The 17,667-nt window shown below is 59.3% G+C and overlaps 1 protein-coding gene across 8 annotated transcripts in view; it reads left to right on the top strand.

Moving 5' to 3' along the window:
- The window catches only part of LOC140204723 (integrin alpha-X-like), a 119,276-nt gene that overhangs the window by 36,079 nt on the left and 65,530 nt on the right, over positions 1-17,667 (top strand). For all 8 annotated transcript variants that reach the window (XM_072271445.1, XM_072271442.1, XM_072271443.1 and 5 more), the window contains exons 10-12: positions 961-1,108; positions 1,726-1,799; positions 5,463-5,589. In XM_072271445.1, the coding sequence (XP_072127546.1) occupies positions 961-1,108; positions 1,726-1,799; positions 5,463-5,589 (349 nt within the window). The remainder of the gene's footprint in view (positions 1-960; positions 1,109-1,725; positions 1,800-5,462; positions 5,590-17,667) is intronic.

Raw genomic sequence — 17,667 nt, forward strand, 5'->3', positions numbered from 1 at the left:
CGTTTAAAGTTAAATTGGATTGATATGTGGACAGGAAAGGAATGGAGGATTATGGGCTGAGTGCAGGTCGGTGGGACTAGGATAGGGTAAGAGTTCGGCACGGACTAGAAGGGCCGAGATGGCCTGTTGCCGTGCTGTAATTGTTATATAGCTATATATGGTTATATGGTTAATAGAGGGCAGTTGACTTTGGGAGAAATGAAAGGAGGAGGAGAACCAGCGGGAGGTAATGGACAGATGAGGAGAAGAGAGGGGGTGAAAGGGTAACCAGCCAGAGTAATGAACAACGAAGAAAGGGATGGAGGGGCAAAAATTACTGGAAGTTAGAGAAATTGATGTTTATACCGTCAGGTTAGAGGCTACCCACACAGAATCTGAGATGTTGCTTCTCCGACGTGAGCTTGTTCTCACTTTGGCTAGAGGAGGCCATGCACAGGCATATCGGAATGAGAATGGGAAGTCGAATTGAAATGGTTCGCCACCGGGAGATCTGCCTTTTGTGGCGCATCCCTAGCGGTAGCATTGTATGACCACGAGCGACTCGCAGGTGTAGTGCCGCCTCACCTGGAATGACTATTTGGATCCCAGACTGGTGGTGAGAAAGGAGGTGTAGGGGCGCGTCACTCTTGCCGGGGTAAGTGCCAGGCAAACATCAGAGGCGAGGGAAGGGTGATCCCTATTAAATATGAAGGAGGGCAGAGGGAAAAGATATGCTTAGTGGTAGGATCACGTTGAAGATGCTGGAATCGCCTGCCGTCACGCCAAACGGATAGAGATCCCTATGTTCTTACCTACCATCTCTAGAGCCTCAGTATCCCGCACGGCATTCTCCAGTAGGTAATCCCGCCACGATATCCTTCCTTTCTGCAGCTGTGACACGATCCCTTGATTACTAATGCCATTCCTCTCCCCTGTGAAACTGACAACTTGAGCCCGTTTCTAATTCTGCTCTTTTCACAGGTTGGAGAAAGTTTCAAGAGTGGCAGCAAGGGTCTGAATGAGTTGACAATAATCGCCTCGTCCCCCAGTTATCTGATCAAGGTGAAAGAATACAGTGAGCTGCAATCTGTCTTCCAGGATCTCAAGTCCAAAATCTACAAGATCGAGGGTGAGGACTCAAAACGAGGATGTGGCTTCACACGGGACACCGGGGTCCCTCTCGCTCCCTCCAACTTCGTCCAACTCTACTTTTTCCGTCCCTTTCCGCCTTTTCCTTGCTGCCGCCCTCTAGCCATTCCTCACCAACAGTCCCTCACCCACCCTTCCCGGCACCTCCGTCTCTCTCTTACCGCCCACCACCCTCTCCCTGCCCGCTCATTCCCTCTCCCCTTCACCTTTTGCCCCTCTCCCTCTCTCCTCGCTCCACTTCCTACTCTCCTCACTCATCTTCCATTCACTCTTCGCCCCCTCCCCTCTTCATAAACCCCATACCCTCCCCCTCTACTCCCCTCCTCCTACATTTTTTATCAATCTCCCTCTTTTTCTCTCTCCCTGCCCTGCCTTCCCACTCTACCCCATCCCGCATTCCGTGAATCTTCCCCTCCTCCACCAGGTCGATTCTCCTCCCATAATCCTCCTCTCCCCCGCACCCACCTGCGTCCTACCAGTTTGTGAGCCCTCGCCATCTCTCACTTCCTTTCTTCATCTCCTCCCCTACCGTTTACCCTCAACTACCCGATCCCTCTCCCACTCCATGCCCCCATGACATTTCGCTGTTTTCCACAGGAACGCAATCCTCCAGCGAGAGTTCCTTCGAGATGGAGATGTCCCAGGTGGGATTTAGCGTCCTCCTCAACGAGGTGAGAGCCCTTCCGCCCCCCTGCACCTGCTGACCCCTCAGAAGAATGAAATCCGCTCCCCAGTCTTCTCAGATCCATGAGGAATATCTCTCAGAGGAGTGACCCTGGAAGCCACCACTCTGATTCCTAAAATAAGGAAAACAGACCCTTTCCCCATCTGAGGCTGTCCCATTTGCCTGAGTTTAACCCTTTCCCCATCCGAGCCTGTCCCAATTGCCTGAGTTTAACCCTTTTCCCATCTGAGGCTGTCCCATTTGCCTGAGTTTAACCCATCCCGATCTGAGCCAATCCTATTTGACCGAGTTGAGCCCAAATTTCCAATCGATGTACCCGTCTCTCTCCACGGGAGGCTACTTTTAATTAGTGATAATTAGTTTATATTGGTCTCCTTCAGTGCTTCTCTGTTTTCTTTCTTGATGCTGATTGGCGGGTGGGCGATATGTTACTTTCTGGGGCGAGGGAGGGATTTGGTGTTTGATGGTATTACCGCTGTTTGATTGCGTGGGAGGGGTTGGGGTGGGTTAGGGGTTTGATATTTTAGCTGCCGTGTCCGAGCGGCCGATCAGATAGTTTTCGTGAGAATGAGAAGGTTGGGGCGAGTTGGCGAGCATTGTTTCTTGTTCTTCTTCGTGCGGGCGGGGGAACCATGTTTTTTTTTCTGTATTTTATGGCTATCTGGGGAAAATTAATCTCAGAGTTGTATTCTGCGTATATTCTTGATAATAAAATGAAGCTTTGAACCTTTGTCCAAAAGGCGAGGTCTCCTGATGGCCACACATTATAATTCGAATTCCTATTCACATTCTGACATACTTGTCCATAGCTTCATCTACTGCCACGATTATCCAAACTCAAGTTGGAGAAGCAACATCTCATGTACTTTCCGTGTAGCCGCCGTCCTGATGGCGTGAAATTCAATTTCTCTACAGGAGTATCTCTCCCCTTACATTTTCTCCTTTTCCATTCTCCAGTCTGGCCCTTCTCTCACTCCTTTTCTTCGCCTTATTTATCTATCACCTCCCTCTAGTTCTGCTCTTCTGTCCCTCTCTCCCATTGACCAACCGCTTCTTCCCCAGTCTCTTCCGTTCGGTTCCCAACCACACCCCCCCCAACCATTCTAGTTTAAACTCTCCCCGGTAGCCTTAGCAATCCCCCCCCCCCCCCCGGCTAGGATATTGGTCCCCCTGGGATTCAAGTGCAACAAGTCCTTTTTGTACAGGTCACACCCGTCCCAAAAGAGGTCCAAATGATCCAGTAATCTGAATCCCTGCTCCCTGCTCCAATCCCTCAGCCATGCATTTATCCTCCACCTCATTCTATTCCTATACTCACTGTCGCGTGGCACAGGCAGTAACCTTGAGATTACTACCTTTGTGGTCCTGCTTCTCAACTTCCTTCCTAACTCCCTGTAGTCTGTTTTCAGGACCGCTTCCCTTTGCCTACCTATGTTATTGGTACCAATATGTACCACGACCTCTGGCTGTTCTCCCTCCCACTGCAGGATATCTTGGACGCGATCTGAAACATCCCGGACCTTGGTACCTGAGAGGCAATCTACCATCCGAGTTTCTTTCCTGCATCCACAGAATCGCCTGTCTGACGCCCTAACTATAGAGACCCCTGTCACTTCTGCCTTCTTCCTTTCCCTACCCTTCTGAGCCACAGGGCCAGACTCTGCGCTAGAGGCGCGGCCACTGTTGCTTCCCCCAGGTAGGCCGTCACACCCTCCCAACAGTACTCACACAGGAGTATTTATTGTCAAGGGGTACAGCCACAGGGTTACTCTGTAGTACCTGACTCTTCCCCTTCCCCCTCCTAATTGTGACCCACTTGTCTGTCTCCCGTGGTCCCAGTGTGACCACCTGACTACAACTCCTTTCTATCACCTCCTCGCTCTCCCTGACCAGACGAAGGTCATTGAGCTGCATCTCCAGTTCCCTAATACAGTCCCTCAGGAGCTGCAGCTCGACGCACCGGGTGCAGATATGGCCGTCTAGGAGGCTGGGAGACTCCGGGACCTCCCACATCTGACACCGAGAAGTAAAAAACCGGCCTCACACACATACTACTACCTTTCCGCAATTAACACAGGTAAGCCTACCTCACCTCGTTACCGCCTAAGCCCGTTGAGCCAAAGCCCTCTCACTCTGCTACCTCTCACTCCGCTGCCCGCTGGATATGGCGGACTTCTTTTTAAATTTTTCCCGCTCTACTGGCCGACGTCACGCGCCTACGCAGTCATGCCTCTCTTTTACCCGGAGTAGTAAAAATGCCTTCGCTCCGAAATCCCTAGCTGTTCACCCGCAGCCTTCTTGCTCCGAATCTTGTGGAAAAAGACTGTTTGCTTTCACCCTCTGTACGTCTCTAACCCTAACCTTCTCTGTAAGTCAGACCCTCAAATCTCGGCAAATCGGTGGTGAATCTCCTCCGGACAGTTTCTAGCTTAATGGCATGTTTCCCTATAGCAGCGCGACCAGAACTGAACACAAAGTGCGGCCTCTTAAAGTGCAGCTCAAAACTGAACAACTGCAACACGATATCTCGAATCCTGTACTCAGTACCCTGACTGATGAAGGCCGCGTGCGAAATCCCTTCTTCACCGCTCTGTTGGCCCTTTCAGGGAACCATGTATATAAATCTCTCTGTTCTATGCTCAAATACGGGAAGATCCCGTCGCCCAGAATCACATCTAGTAACTTTCCCCACCACTGATGTTAGACTTATCGGCCTGCATTTCCCTGTCGTGTCCTTACAGCCCTTCTTGAATAAAGCCACAATGTTTGCCCTCCTCTCTCTCGCCTCTGATTAACCAAGATAGAGATACTTTTGCCGGGATGCCAAAAAGTTCATTCCTGCCGTCCCGTGCTTACACACTTACACAGAACAAGTCCAGAAGTCCCAAGTAACTTTATTATCGCAGTATATATATGTCACCAGGTACAACTCTGAGATTGATTTGTGTGAGCATTCACAGTCAATACAAAGAAACACCATCAAATGATGGCAACAGAGAGAAGAGAACCTGGTCTGGATGGCGGGGTACCTTGTTGTTGTATGCGGTTTCACCGAACACTGCTCCTTGTGGATGTGCCCAGCGGTGGGAAGATGGGGTCACAGCTGCAGAGAGTGCGAGGAAGCGAACACAACCACGATCATCACCCTTAGTTGCCGCCCCCTTCCCTTTAAGTACCCACCGCAGAAGTATTTCGGCTTCCCTTCGCCGGGGCCAGTTCCGAGTACCGGAACTCCGTCTGCTACCAGTGCTGCGAGATCCTCGATACCAGAGAGGATGGGAAAAGAAAGACTTACCCCACCTTCTGAAAGAGCGACGGGGCGATAAGTGCTGGCGTCCCCTGCGCCTTGTCGAGGGGCACTTATGATCGGGTGAAAGAGACTGCAGTCTGCCTCATTTGAAAAGGCGATTGGGGATAGCTGAAAAATGCTGGCATTTGTTCATCTTCTCGAGGGTCGATTGGCGATGGGCTCTGTACTGGCAAGATACTTGCATTCTCAAGGGCAACTGGGGATGAACAATAAACGTTGACATCCCTTCCCCCTCCCAACCCACTATAGCCTCGATGGGATGAATGCTAGCATTCCCGAAAACTGACTCCCCACGAGCCATCACACCCAACGGCCCACCTCTCTCTCCTCCCTTTCCAGGACTCCGTCATCCTGGGTGCCGTGGGGGCCTATGACTGGTCTGGAGGCCTGGTGGAGATTCAGGGCGAGGAGAGGACCTTTATTAACGTCTCCAAGAGTAACCGCGACATGAAGAACTCCTACCTAGGTAACCATACAGAACGACTGGGGTGGGTGGGTTGTGCAGGGGAGGTGGGAGTGGTGATGGGGCGGGCAGGGGAAAAGAAGCCGCGGCGGAACTGTGTCGGGTTCATGGAGAGATCCAGTGACTGGAGTGGAAGGTAAGGAGAGCGGAGGAACGGGCTAGGGAGGGGAGGCACAAGTTTACATTGTCACCCCTCCGATCTTCCCCGACCTTGCAGTCTCTCCCTCCCCTACACCCCTCAGGTCTCCACACTTCCTACCATACCCGTCTCTGCCAACCTTGCCTCCCCACACTCCTTTCGTCTCTGTAACACCCTCTCTCCCAGACATCTTTTCTACGACACCGTGCCTTCTCCTCTCTGTGCCCTTATCACTTCCCTACTCACCTCCCCGTCTGTCACTCCCTCCCTCGCTACACTCTTCCTCACCTGTACACATCTTTCTCTCAATTCAATGATTCCGTAGTTCAATTTAATATCAGAGAATGTATACAGTATACAACCGGAAATTCTTACCCTTCACAGACATCCATTAAACAGAAAAAAGCAAATGAATGCCAGAAAACGTGAGAACCCCAAAGCCCCATCTCCCTCCCACGCACAATCCGTCCCTTAAACCACATGCAAACAATGGTAAATCCCCATAAAGAGACACCTCTATCATCTCAGCAACGCCCTCCCCACCTCTGCGACCCCATCCTTCACCGTCTCTGTGACCCCGTCCCTCATCGTCTCTGTGACACCTTCCCTCCCTGTCTCTGTGACCCCGTCCCTCACCGTCTCTGTGACCCCGTCCCTCAGCGTCTCTGTGACCCCGTCCCTAACCGTCTCTGTGGCCCCATCCCTCTGCGCCTCTGTGACCCCGTCCCTTAGCGTCTCTGCGGCCTCGTCCCTAACCGGCTCTGTGACCTCATCCCTCAGGGTCTCTGTCACCCCGTCCCTCACCGTCTCTGTGAGCCCGTCCCTAACCCTCTCTGCGGCCCCATCCCTCGGCGCCTCTGTGACCCCGTCCCTTAGCGTCTCTGCGACCCCAACCCTAACCCTAACCGTCTCTGCGGCCCCGTCCCTCACCGTCTCTGTGAACCCCTTCCCTCAGCGTCTCTGTGACTCCGTCCCTCCCTGTCTCTGTGACCCCGGCCCTCACCGTCTCTGTGAACCCCTTCCCTCAGCGTCTCTGTGACTCCGTCCCTCCCTGTCTCTGTGACCCCGTCCCTCAGCGCCTCTGTGACCCCGTCCCTCAACGCCTCTGTGACCCCGAACCTCACCTTCTCTGTGACCCCGTCCTTAGCCGTCTCTGTGACCCCGTCCCTCCCTGTCTCTGTGACACCGTCCCTGAGCGTCTCTGTGACCCCGTCCCTCACCGTCTCTGAGACCCCGTCCCTCAGCGTCTCTGTGACCCCTTCCCTCACCGTCTCTGTGACCCCATCCCTCCCTGTCTCTGTGACCCCGTCCCTCAGCGTCTCTGTGACTCCGTCCCTCCCTGTCTCTGTGACCCCGTCCCTCAGCGTCTCTGTGACCCCGTTCCTCCCTATCTCTATGACCCCGTCCCTCAGCGTCTCTGTGATCCCGTTCCTCCCTGTCTCTGTGACCCCGTCCCTCCCTGTCTCTGTGACCCCGTCCCTCAGCGTCTCTGTGACCCCGTCCCTCACCGTCTCTGTGACCCCGTCCCTCCCTGTCTCTGTGACTCCGTCCCTCAGCGTCTCTGTGATCCCTTCCCTTCCAGTCTCTGTGACCCCGTCCCTCAGCGTCTCTGTGACCCCGTCCCTCACCGTCTCTGTGACCCCGTTCCTCGCTGTCGCTGTAACCCCGTCCCTCAGCGTCTCTGTGACCCCGTCTCTCACCGTCTCTGTGACCCCCCTTCCCTCAGCGTCTCTGTGACCCCGTCCCTCAGCGCCTCTGTGACCCCGTCCCTTAGCGTCTCTGGACCCCATCCCTAACCGTCTCTGCAGCCCCGTCCTTCACCGTCTCTGTGAACCCCTTCCCTCAGCGTCTCTGTGACTCCGTCCCTCCCTGTCTCTATGACCCCGTCCCTCAGCGCCTCTGTGACCCCGTCCCTCAGCGTCTCTGTGACCCCGTCCCTCACCGTCTCTGTGACCCCGTTCCTCGCTGTCTCTGTGATCCCGTCCCTCAGCGTCTCTGTGAACCCGTCCCTCACCGTCTCTGTGACCCCCCTTCCCTCAGCGTCTCTGTGACTCCGTCCCTCAGCGCCTCTGTGACCCCGTCCCTTAGCGTCTCTGGACCCCATCCCTAACCGTCTCTGCGGCCCCGTCCCTCACCGTCTCTGTGAACCCCTTCCCTCAGCGTCTCTGTGACTCCGTCCCTCCCTGTCTCTGTGACCCCGTCCCTCAGCGCCTCTGTAACCCCGTCCCTCACCGTCTCTGTGACCCCGTCCTTAACCGTCTCTGTGACCCCGTCCCTGACCGTCTCTGTGACCCCGTCCCTCCCTGTCTCTGTGACCCCGTCCCTCAGCGTCTCTGTCACCCCGTCCCTCACCGTCTCTGAGACCCCGTCCCTCAGCGTCTCTGTGACCCCATCCCTCACCGTCTCTGTAACCCCTTCCCTCCCTGTCTCTGTGACCCCGTCCCTCACCGTCTCTGTGATCCCGTTCCTCCCTGTCTCTGTGACCCCGTCCCTCGCCGTCTCTGTGACCCCGTCCCTCCCTGTCTCTGTGACCCCGTCCCTCACCGTCTCTGTGAACCCATCCCTCAGCGTCTCTGTGATCCCGTCCCTCACCGTCTCTGTGACCCCGTCCCTCAGCGTCACTGTGACCCCTTCCCTAACCGTCTCTGTTAGCCCGTCCCTAACCGTCTCTGCGGCCTCGTCCCTAACCGGCTCTGTGACCCCGTCGCTCAGCGTCTCTCTGACCCCGTCCCTCACCGTCTCTGTGACCCCGTCCCTCAGCGTCTCTGTGACCCCGTCCCTCACCGTCTCTGTGACCCCGTTCCTCGCTGTCTCTGTGACCCCGTCCCGCAGCGTCTCTGTGACCCCGTCCGTAACCCTCTCTGCGGCCCCATCCCTCAGCGCCTCTGTGACCCCGTCCCTCACCGTCTCTGTGACCCCGTCCCTCCCTGTCTCTGTGACCCCGTCCCTCAGCGTCTCTGTGAACCCATCCCTCAGCGTCTCTGTGATCCCGGCCCTCACCGTCTCTATGACCCCGTCCCTAACCGTCTCTGTGGCCCCATCCCTCAGCGTCTCACTGACCCCGTCAATCAGCGTCTCTGTGATCTCATTCCTCCCTGTCTCTGTGACCCCGTCCCTCACCGTCTCTGTGACCCCGTCCCTCAGCGTCTCTGTGACCCCGTCCCTCCCTGTCTCTGTCACCCCGTCCCTCAGCGTCTTTGTGACCCCGTCCCCCACCGTCTCTGTGAACCCCTTCCCTCAGCGTCTCTGTGACTCCGTCCCTCCCTGTCTCTGTGACCTCGTCCCTCAGCGCCTCTGTGACCCCGTCCCTCAGCGCCTCTGTGACCCCGTCCCTCACCGTCTCTGTGACCCCGTCCTTATCCGTCTCTGTGACCCCGTCCCTCCCTGTCTCTGTGACCCCGTCCCTCAGCGTCCCTGTGACCCCGTCCCTCCCTGTCTCTGTGACCCCGTCCCTCAGCGCCTCTGTGACCCCGTCTCTAACCGTCTCTGCGGCCCCATCCCTCAACGTCTCTGTGACCCCTTCGCTCCCTGTCTCTGTGACCCCGTCCCTCAGCGCCTCTCTGACACCGTCCCTAACTGTCTCTGCGGCCCCATCCCTCAACGACTCTGTGACCCCTTCCCTCCTTGTCTATGTGACCCCGTCGCTCAGCGTCTCTCTGACCCCGTCCCTCAGCGTCTCTGTGATCCCGTTCCTCCCTGTCTCTGTGACCCCGTCCCTCACCGTCTCTGTGACCCCGTCCCTCAGCGTCTCTGTGACCCCGTCCCTCAGCGTCTCTGTGACCCCGTCCCTCACCGTCTCTGTGACCCCGTCCCTTCCTGTTTCTGTGACCCCGTCCCTCACCGTCTCTGTGACCTCATCCCTCAGCGTCTCTGTGATCCCGTCCCTCACCGTCTCTGTGACCCCGTCCCTCAGCGTCTCTGTGACCCCATCTCTAACCGTCTCTGTTAGCCCGTCCCTAACCGTCTCTGCGGCCCCATCCCTCAACGTCTCTGTGACCCCTTCGCTCCCTGTCTCTGTGACCCCGTCCCTCAGCGCCTCTGTGACCCTGTCCCTCACCGTCTCTGTGACTTCGTCCCTCACCGTCTCTGTGACCCCGTCCCTCAGCGCCTCTCTGACACCGTCCCAAACTGTCTCTGCGGCCCCATCCCTCAACGACTCTGTGACCCCTTCCCTCCCTGTCTATGAGACCCCGTCCCTCAGCGTCTCTCTGACCCCGTCCCTCAGCGTCTCTGTGATCCCGTTCCTCCCTGTCTCTGTGACCCCGTCCCTCACCATCTCTGTGACCCCGTCCCTCAGCGTCTCTGTGACCCCGTCCCTCCCTGCCTCTGTGACCCCGTCCCTCAGCGTCTCTGTGACCCCGTCCCTCACCGTCTCTGTGACCCCGTCCCTTCCTGTTTCTCTGACCCCGTCCCTCACCGTCTCTGTGACCCCGTCCCTCAGCGTCTCTGTGACCCCACCTCTAACCGTCTCTGTTAGCCCGTCCCTAACCGTCTCTACGGCCTCGTCCCTAACCGGCTCTGTGACCCCGTCCCTCACCGTCTCTGTGACCCCGTTCCTCCCTGTCTCTGTGACCCCGTCCCTCAGCGTCTCTGTGACCCCGTTCCTCACCGTCTCTGTGACTCCGTCCCTCCCTGTCTCTGTGACCCCGTCCCTCAGCGTCTCTGTGATCCCTTCCCTTCCTGTCTCTGTGACCCCGTCCCTCACCGCCTCTGTGAACCCATCCCTCACCGTCTCTGTGACCCCGTCCCTCAGCGTCACTGTGACCCCGTCCCTAACCGTCTCTGTTAGCCCGTCCTTAACCGTCTCTGCGGCCTCGTCCCTAACCGGCTCTGTGACCCCGTCCCTCACCGTCTCTGTGACCCCGTCCCTCAGCGTCTCTGTGACCCCGTCCCTCACCGTCTCTGTGACCCCGTCCCTCCCTGTCTCTGTGACCCCGTCCCTCAGCGTCTCTGTGATCCCTTCCCTTCCTGTCTCTGTGACCCCGTCCCTCACCGCCTCTGTGAACCCATCCCTCAGCGTCTCTGTGATCCCCTCCCTCACCGTCTCTGTGACCCCGTCCCTCAGCGTCACTATGACCCCGTCCCTAACCGTCTCTGCGGCCTCGTCCCTAACCGGCTCTGTGACCCCGTCCCTCACCGTCTCTGTGACCCCGTCCCTCAGCGTCTCTGTGACCCCGTCCCTCACCGTCTCGGTGAACCCGTCCCTAACCCTCTCTGCGGCCCCATCCCTCAGCGCCTCTGTGACCCCGTCCCTTAGCGTCTCTGTGACTCCATCCGTAACCGTCTCTGCGGCCCCGTCCCTCACCGTCTCTGTGAACCCCTTCCCTCAGCGTCTCTGTGACTCCGTCCCTCCCTGTCTCTGTGAACCCGTCCCTCACCGTCTCTGTGACCCCGTCCCTCCCTGTCTCTGTGACCCCGTCGCTCAGCGTCTCTGTGATACCTTCCCTTCTTGTCTCTGTGACCCCGTCCCTCACCGTCTCTGTGACCCCGTCCCTTAGCGTCTCTGTGACTCCATCCGTAACCGTCTCTGCGGCCCCGTCCCTCACCGTCTCTGTGAACCCCTTCCCTCAGCGTCTCTGTGACTCCGTCCCTCCCTGTCTCTGTGAACCCGTCCCTCACCGTCTCTGTGACCCCGTCCCTCCCTGTCTCTGTGACCCCGTCGCTCAGCGTCTCTGTGATACCTTCCCTTCTTGTCTCTGTGACCCCGTCCCTCACCGTCTCTGTGACCCCGTCCCTTAGCGTCTCTGTGACTCCATCCGTAACCGTCTCTGCGGCCCCGTCCCTCACCGTCTCTGTGACCCCGTCCCTCCCTGTCTCTGTGACCCCGTCGCTCAGCGTCTCTGTGATACCTTCCCTTCTTGTCTCTGTGACCCCGTCCCTCACCGTCTCTGTGACCCCGTCCCTTAGCGTCTCTGTGACTCCATCCGTAACCGTCTCTGCGGCCCCGTCCCTCACCGTCTCTGTGAACCCCTTCCCTCAGCGTCTCTGTGACTCCGTCCCTCCCTGTCTCTGTGAACCCGTCCCTCACCGTCTCTGTGACCCCGTCCCTCCCTGTCTCTGTGACCCCGTCGCTCAGCGTCTCTGTGATACCTTCCCTTCTTGTCTCTGTGACCCCGTCCCTCACCGTCTCTGTGAACCCATCCCTCAGCGTCTCTGTGATCCCGTCCCTCACCGTCTCTGTGACCCCGTCCCTCAGCGTCACTGTGACCCCGTCCGAACCGTCGCTTTTAGCCCGTCCCTAACCGTCTCTGCGGCCTCGTCCCTAACCGGCTCTGTGACCCGGTCCCTCAGCGTCTCTGTGACCCCGTCCCTCACCGTCTCTGTGACCCCGTTCCTCGCTGTCTCTGTGACCCCGTCCCTCAGCGTCTCTGTGATCCCGTTCCTCCCTGTCTCTGTGACCGCGTCCCTCACCGTCTCTGTGACCCCGTCCCTCAGCGTCTCTGTGACCCCGTCCCTCCCTGTCTCTGTGACACCGTCCCTCAGCGTCTTTGTGACCCCGTTCCTCACCGTCTCTGTGACCCCGTCCCTTCCTGTTTCTGTGACCCCGTCCCTCACCGTCTCTGTGACCTCATCCCTCAGCGTCTCTGTGATCCCGTCCCTCACCGTCTCTGTGACCCCGTCCCTCAGCGTCTCTGTGACCCCATCCCTAACCGTCTCTGTGACCCCGTCCCTCACCGTCTCTGTGAACCCGTCCCTAACCCTCTGTGCGGCCCCATCCCTCAGCGCCTCTGTGACCCCGTCCCTTAGCGTCTCTGTGACTCCATCCGTAACCGTCTCTGCGGCCCCGTCCCTCACCGTCTCTGTGAACCCCTTCCCTCAGCGTCTCTGTGACTCCGTCCCTCCCTGTCTCTGTGAACCCGTCCCTCACCGTCTCTGTGACCCCGTCCCTCCCTGTCTCTGTGACCCCGTCGCTCAGCGTCTCTGTGATACCTTCCCTTCTTGTCTCTGTGACCCCGTCCCTCACCGTCTCTGTGACCCCGTCCCTTAGCGTCTCTGTGACTCCATCCGTAACCGTCTCTGCGGCCCCGTCCCTCACCGTCTCTGTGAACCCCTTCCCTCAGCGTCTCTGTGACTCCGTCCCTCCCTGTCTCTGTGAACCCGTCCCTCACCGTCTCTGTGACCCCGTCCCTCCCTGTCTCTGTGACCCCGTCGCTCAGCGTCTCTGTGATACCTTCCCTTCTTGTCTCTGTGACCCCGTCCCTCACCGTCTCTGTGACCCCGTCCCTTAGCGTCTCTGTGACTCCATCCGTAACCGTCTCTGCGGCCCCGTCCCTCACCGTCTCTGTGACCCCGTCCCTCCCTGTCTCTGTGACCCCGTCGCTCAGCGTCTCTGTGATACCTTCCCTTCTTGTCTCTGTGACCCCGTCCCTCACCGTCTCTGTGACCCCGTCCCTTAGCGTCTCTGTGACTCCATCCGTAACCGTCTCTGCGGCCCCGTCCCTCACCGTCTCTGTGAACCCCTTCCCTCAGCGTCTCTGTGACTCCGTCCCTCCCTGTCTCTGTGAACCCGTCCCTCACCGTCTCTGTGACCCCGTCCCTCCCTGTCTCTGTGACCCCGTCGCTCAGCGTCTCTGTGATACCTTCCCTTCTTGTCTCTGTGACCCCGTCCCTCACCGTCTCTGTGAACCCATCCCTCAGCGTCTCTGTGATCCCGTCCCTCACCGTCTCTGTGACCCCGTCCCTCAGCGTCACTGTGACCCCGTCCGAACCGTCGCTTTTAGCCCGTCCCTAACCGTCTCTGCGGCCTCGTCCCTAACCGGCTCTGTGACCCGGTCCCTCAGCGTCTCTGTGACCCCGTCCCTCACCGTCTCTGTGACCCCGTTCCTCGCTGTCTCTGTGACCCCGTCCCTCAGCGTCTCTGTGATCCCGTTCCTCCCTGTCTCTGTGACCGCGTCCCTCACCGTCTCTGTGACCCCGTCCCTCAGCGTCTCTGTGACCCCGTCCCTCCCTGTCTCTGTGACACCGTCCCTCAGCGTCTTTGGGACCCCGTTCCTCACCGTCTCTGTGACCCCGTCCCTTCCTGTTTCTGTGACCCCGTCCCTCACCGTCTCTGTGACCTCATCCCTCAGCGTCTCTGTGATCCCGTCCCTCACCGTCTCTGTGACCCCGTCCCTCAGCGTCTCTGTGACCCCATCCCTAACCGTCTCTGTGACCCCGTCCCTCACCGTCTCTGTGAACCCGTCCCTAACCCTCTCTGCGGCCCCATCCCTCAGCGCCTCTGTGACCCCGTCCCTTAGCGTCTCTGTGACTCCATCCGTAACCGTCTCTGCGGCCCCGTCCCTCACCGTCTCTGTGAACCCCTTCCCTCAGCGTCTCTGTGACTCCGTCCCTCCCTGTCTCTGTGAACCCGTCCCTCACCGTCTCTGTGACCCCGTCCCTCCCTGTCTCTGTGACCCCGTCGCTCAGCGTCTCTGTGATACCTTCCCTTCTTGTCTCTGTGACCCCGTCCCTCACCGTCTCTGTGACCCCGTCCCTGAGCGTCTCTGTGACTCCATCCGTAACCGTCTCTGCGGCCCCGTCCCTCACCGTCTCTGTGAACCCCTTCCCTCAGCGTCTCTGTGACTCCGTCCCTCCCTGTCTCTGTGAACCCGTCCCTCACCGTCTCTGTGACCCCGTCCCTCCATGTCTCTGTGACCCCGTCGCTCAGCGTCTCTGTGATACCTTCCCTTCTTGTCTCTGTGACCCCGTCCCTCACCGTCTCTGTGACCCCGTCCCTTAGCGTCTCTGTGACTCCATCCGTAACCGTCTCTGCGGCCCCGTCCCTCACCGTCTCTGTGAACCCCTTCCCTCAGCGTCTCTGTGACTCCGTCCCTCCCTGTCTCTGTGAACCCGTCCCTCACCGTCTCTGTGACCCCGTCCCTCCCTGTCTCTGTGACCCCGTCGCTCAGCGTCTCTGTGATACCTTCCCTTCTTGTCTCTGTGACCCCGTCCCTCACCGTCTCTGTGAACCCATCCCTCAGCGTCTCTGTGATCCCGTCCCTCACCGTCTCTGTGACCCCGTCCCTCAGCGTCACTGTGACCCCGTCCGAACCGTCGCTTTTAGCCCGTCCCTAACCGTCTCTGCGGCCTCGTCCCTAACCGGCTCTGTGACCCGGTCCCTCAGCGTCTCTGTGACCCCGTCCCTCAGCGTCTCTGTGACCCCGTCCCTCACCGTCTCTGTGACCCCGTTCCTCCCTGTCTCTGTGACCCCGTTCCTCAGCGTCTCTGTGACCCCGTTCCTCACCGTCTCTGTGACCCCGTCCCACCCTGTCTCTTTGACCCCTTCCCTCAGCGTCTCTGTGATCCCTTCCCTTCCTGTCTCTGTGACCCCGTCCCTCACCGTCTCTATGAACCCATCCCTCAGCGTCTCTGTGATCCCCTCCCTCACCGTCTCTGTGACCCCGTCCCTCAGCGTCACTGTGACCCCGTCCCTCCCTGTCTCTGTGACCCCGACCCTCAGCGTCTCTGTGACACCATCCCTCACCGTCTCTGAGACCCCGTCCCTCAGCGTCTCTGTGACCCCTTCCCTCACCGTCTCTGTGACCCCTTCCCTCCCTGTCTCTGTGACCCCGTCCCTCACCGTCTCTGTGACCCCGTTCCTCCCTATCTCTGTGACCCTGTCCCTCAGCGTCTCTGTGATCCCGTTCCTCCCTGTCTCTGTGACCCCGTCCCTCGCCGTCTCTGTGACCCCGTCCCTCCCTGTCTCTGTGACCCCGTCCCTCACCGTCTCTGTGACCCCGTCCCTCAGCGTCACAGTGACCCCGTCCCTAACCGTCTCTGTTAGCCCGTCCCTAACCGTCTCTGCGGCCTCGTCCCTAACCGGCTCTGTGACCCCGTCCCTCAGCGTCTCTGTGACCCTGTCCCTCACCGTCTCTGTGACCCCGTTCCTCGCTGTCTCTGTGACCCCGTCCCTCAGCGTCTCTGTGACCCCGTCCCTCACCGGCTCTGTGACCCCGTCCGTAACCCTCTCTGCGACCCCGTCCCTCAGCGTCTCTGTGACCCCGTCCGTAACCCTCTCTGCGGCCCCATCCCTCAGCGCCTCTGTGACCCCGTCCCTCACCGTCTCTGTGACCCCGTCCCTCCCTGTCTCTGTGACCCCGTCCCTCAGCGTCTCTGTGAACCCATCCCTCAGCGTCTCGGTGATCCCGGCCCTCACCGTCTCTATGACCCCGTCCCTAACCGTCTCTGTGGCCCCATCCCTCAGCGTCTCACTGACCCCGTCACTCAGCGTCTCTGTGATCTCATTCCTCCCTGTCTCTGTGACCCCGTCCCTCAGCGTCTCTGTGACCCCGTCCCTCCCTGTCTCTGTGACCCCGTCCCTCAGCGTCTTTGTGATCCCGTCCCCCACCGTCTCTGTGAACCCCTTCCCTCAGCGTCTCTGTGACTCCGTCCCTCCCTGTCTCTGTGACCTCGTCCCTCAGCGCCTCTGTGACCCCGTCCCTCAGCGCCTCTGTGACCCCGTCCCTCACCGTCTCTGTGACCCCGTCCTTATCCGTCTCTGTGACCCCGTCCCTCCCTGTCTCTGTGACCCCGTCCCTCAGCGTCTCTGTGACCCCGTCCCTCCCTGTCTCTGTGACCCCGTCCCTCAGCGCCTCTGTGACCCCGTCTCTAACCGTCTCTGCGGCCCCATCCCTCAACGTCTCTGTGACCCCTTCGCTCCCTGTCTCTGTGACCCCGTCCCTCAGCGCCTCTCTGACACCGTCCCTAACTGTCTCTGCGGCCCCATCCCTCAACGACTCTGTGACCCCTTCCCTCCCTGTCTATGTGACCCCGTCGCTCAGCGTCTCTCTGACCCCGTCCCTCAGCGTCTCTGTGATCCCGTTCCTCCCTGTCTCTGTGACCCCGTCCCTCACCGTCTCTGTGACCCCGTCCCTCACCGTCTCTGTGACCTCATCCCTCAGCGTCTCTGTGATCCCGTCCCTCACCGTCTCTGTGACCCCGTCCCTCAGCGTCTCTGTGACCCCATCCCTAACCGTCTCTGTTAGCCCGTCCCTAACCGTCTGTACGGCCTCGTCCCTAACCGGCTCTGTGACCCCGTCCCTCAGCGTCTCTGTGACCCCGTCCCTCACCGTCTCTGTGACCCCGTTCCTCCCTGTCTCTGTGACCCCGTTCCTCAGCGTCTCTGTGACCCCGTTCCTCACCGTCTCTGTGACCCCGTCCCACCCTGTCTCTGTGACCCCGTCCCTCAGCGTCTCTGTGATCCCTTCCCTTCCTGTCTCTGTGACCCCGTCCCTCACCGTCTCTGTGAACCCATCCCTCAGCGTCTCTGTGATCCCCTCCCTCACCGTCTCTGTGACCCCGTCCCTCAGCGTCACTGTGACCCCGTCCCTCCCTGTCTCTGTGACCCCGACCCTCAGCGTCTTTGTGACACCATCCCTCACCGTCTCTGAGACCCCGTCCCTCAGCGTCTCTGTGACCCCTTCCCTCACCGTCTCTGTGACCCCTTCCCTCCCTGTCTCTGTAACCCCGTCCCTCACCGTCTCTGTGACCCCGTTCCTCCCTATCTCTGTGACCCTGTCCCTCAGCGTCTCTGTGATCCCGTTCCTCCCTGTCTCTGTGACCCCGTCCCTCGCCGTCTCTGTGACCCCGTCCCTCCCTGTCTCTGTGACCCCGTCCCTCACCGTCTCTGTGACCCCGTCCCTCAGCGACACTGTGACCCCGTCCCTAACCGTCTCTGTTAGCCCGTCCCTAACCGTCTCTGCGGCCTCGTCCCTAACCGGCTCTGTGACCCCGTCCCTCAGCGTCTCTGTGACCCCGTCCCTCACCGTCTCTGTGACCCCGTTCCTCGCTGTCTCTGTGACCCCGTCCCTCAGCGTCTCTGTGACCCCGTCCCTCACCGTCTCTGTGACCCCGTCCGTAACCCTCTCTGCGACCCCGTCCCTCAGCGTCTCTGTGACCCCGTCCGTAACCCTCTCTGCGGCCCCATCCCTCAGCGCCTCTGTGACCCCGTCCCTCACCGTCTC

Source organism: Mobula birostris, chromosome 11, assembly GCF_030028105.1.
Source record: "Mobula birostris isolate sMobBir1 chromosome 11, sMobBir1.hap1, whole genome shotgun sequence".
Taxonomy (NCBI): Eukaryota; Metazoa; Chordata; class Chondrichthyes; order Myliobatiformes; family Myliobatidae; genus Mobula; species Mobula birostris.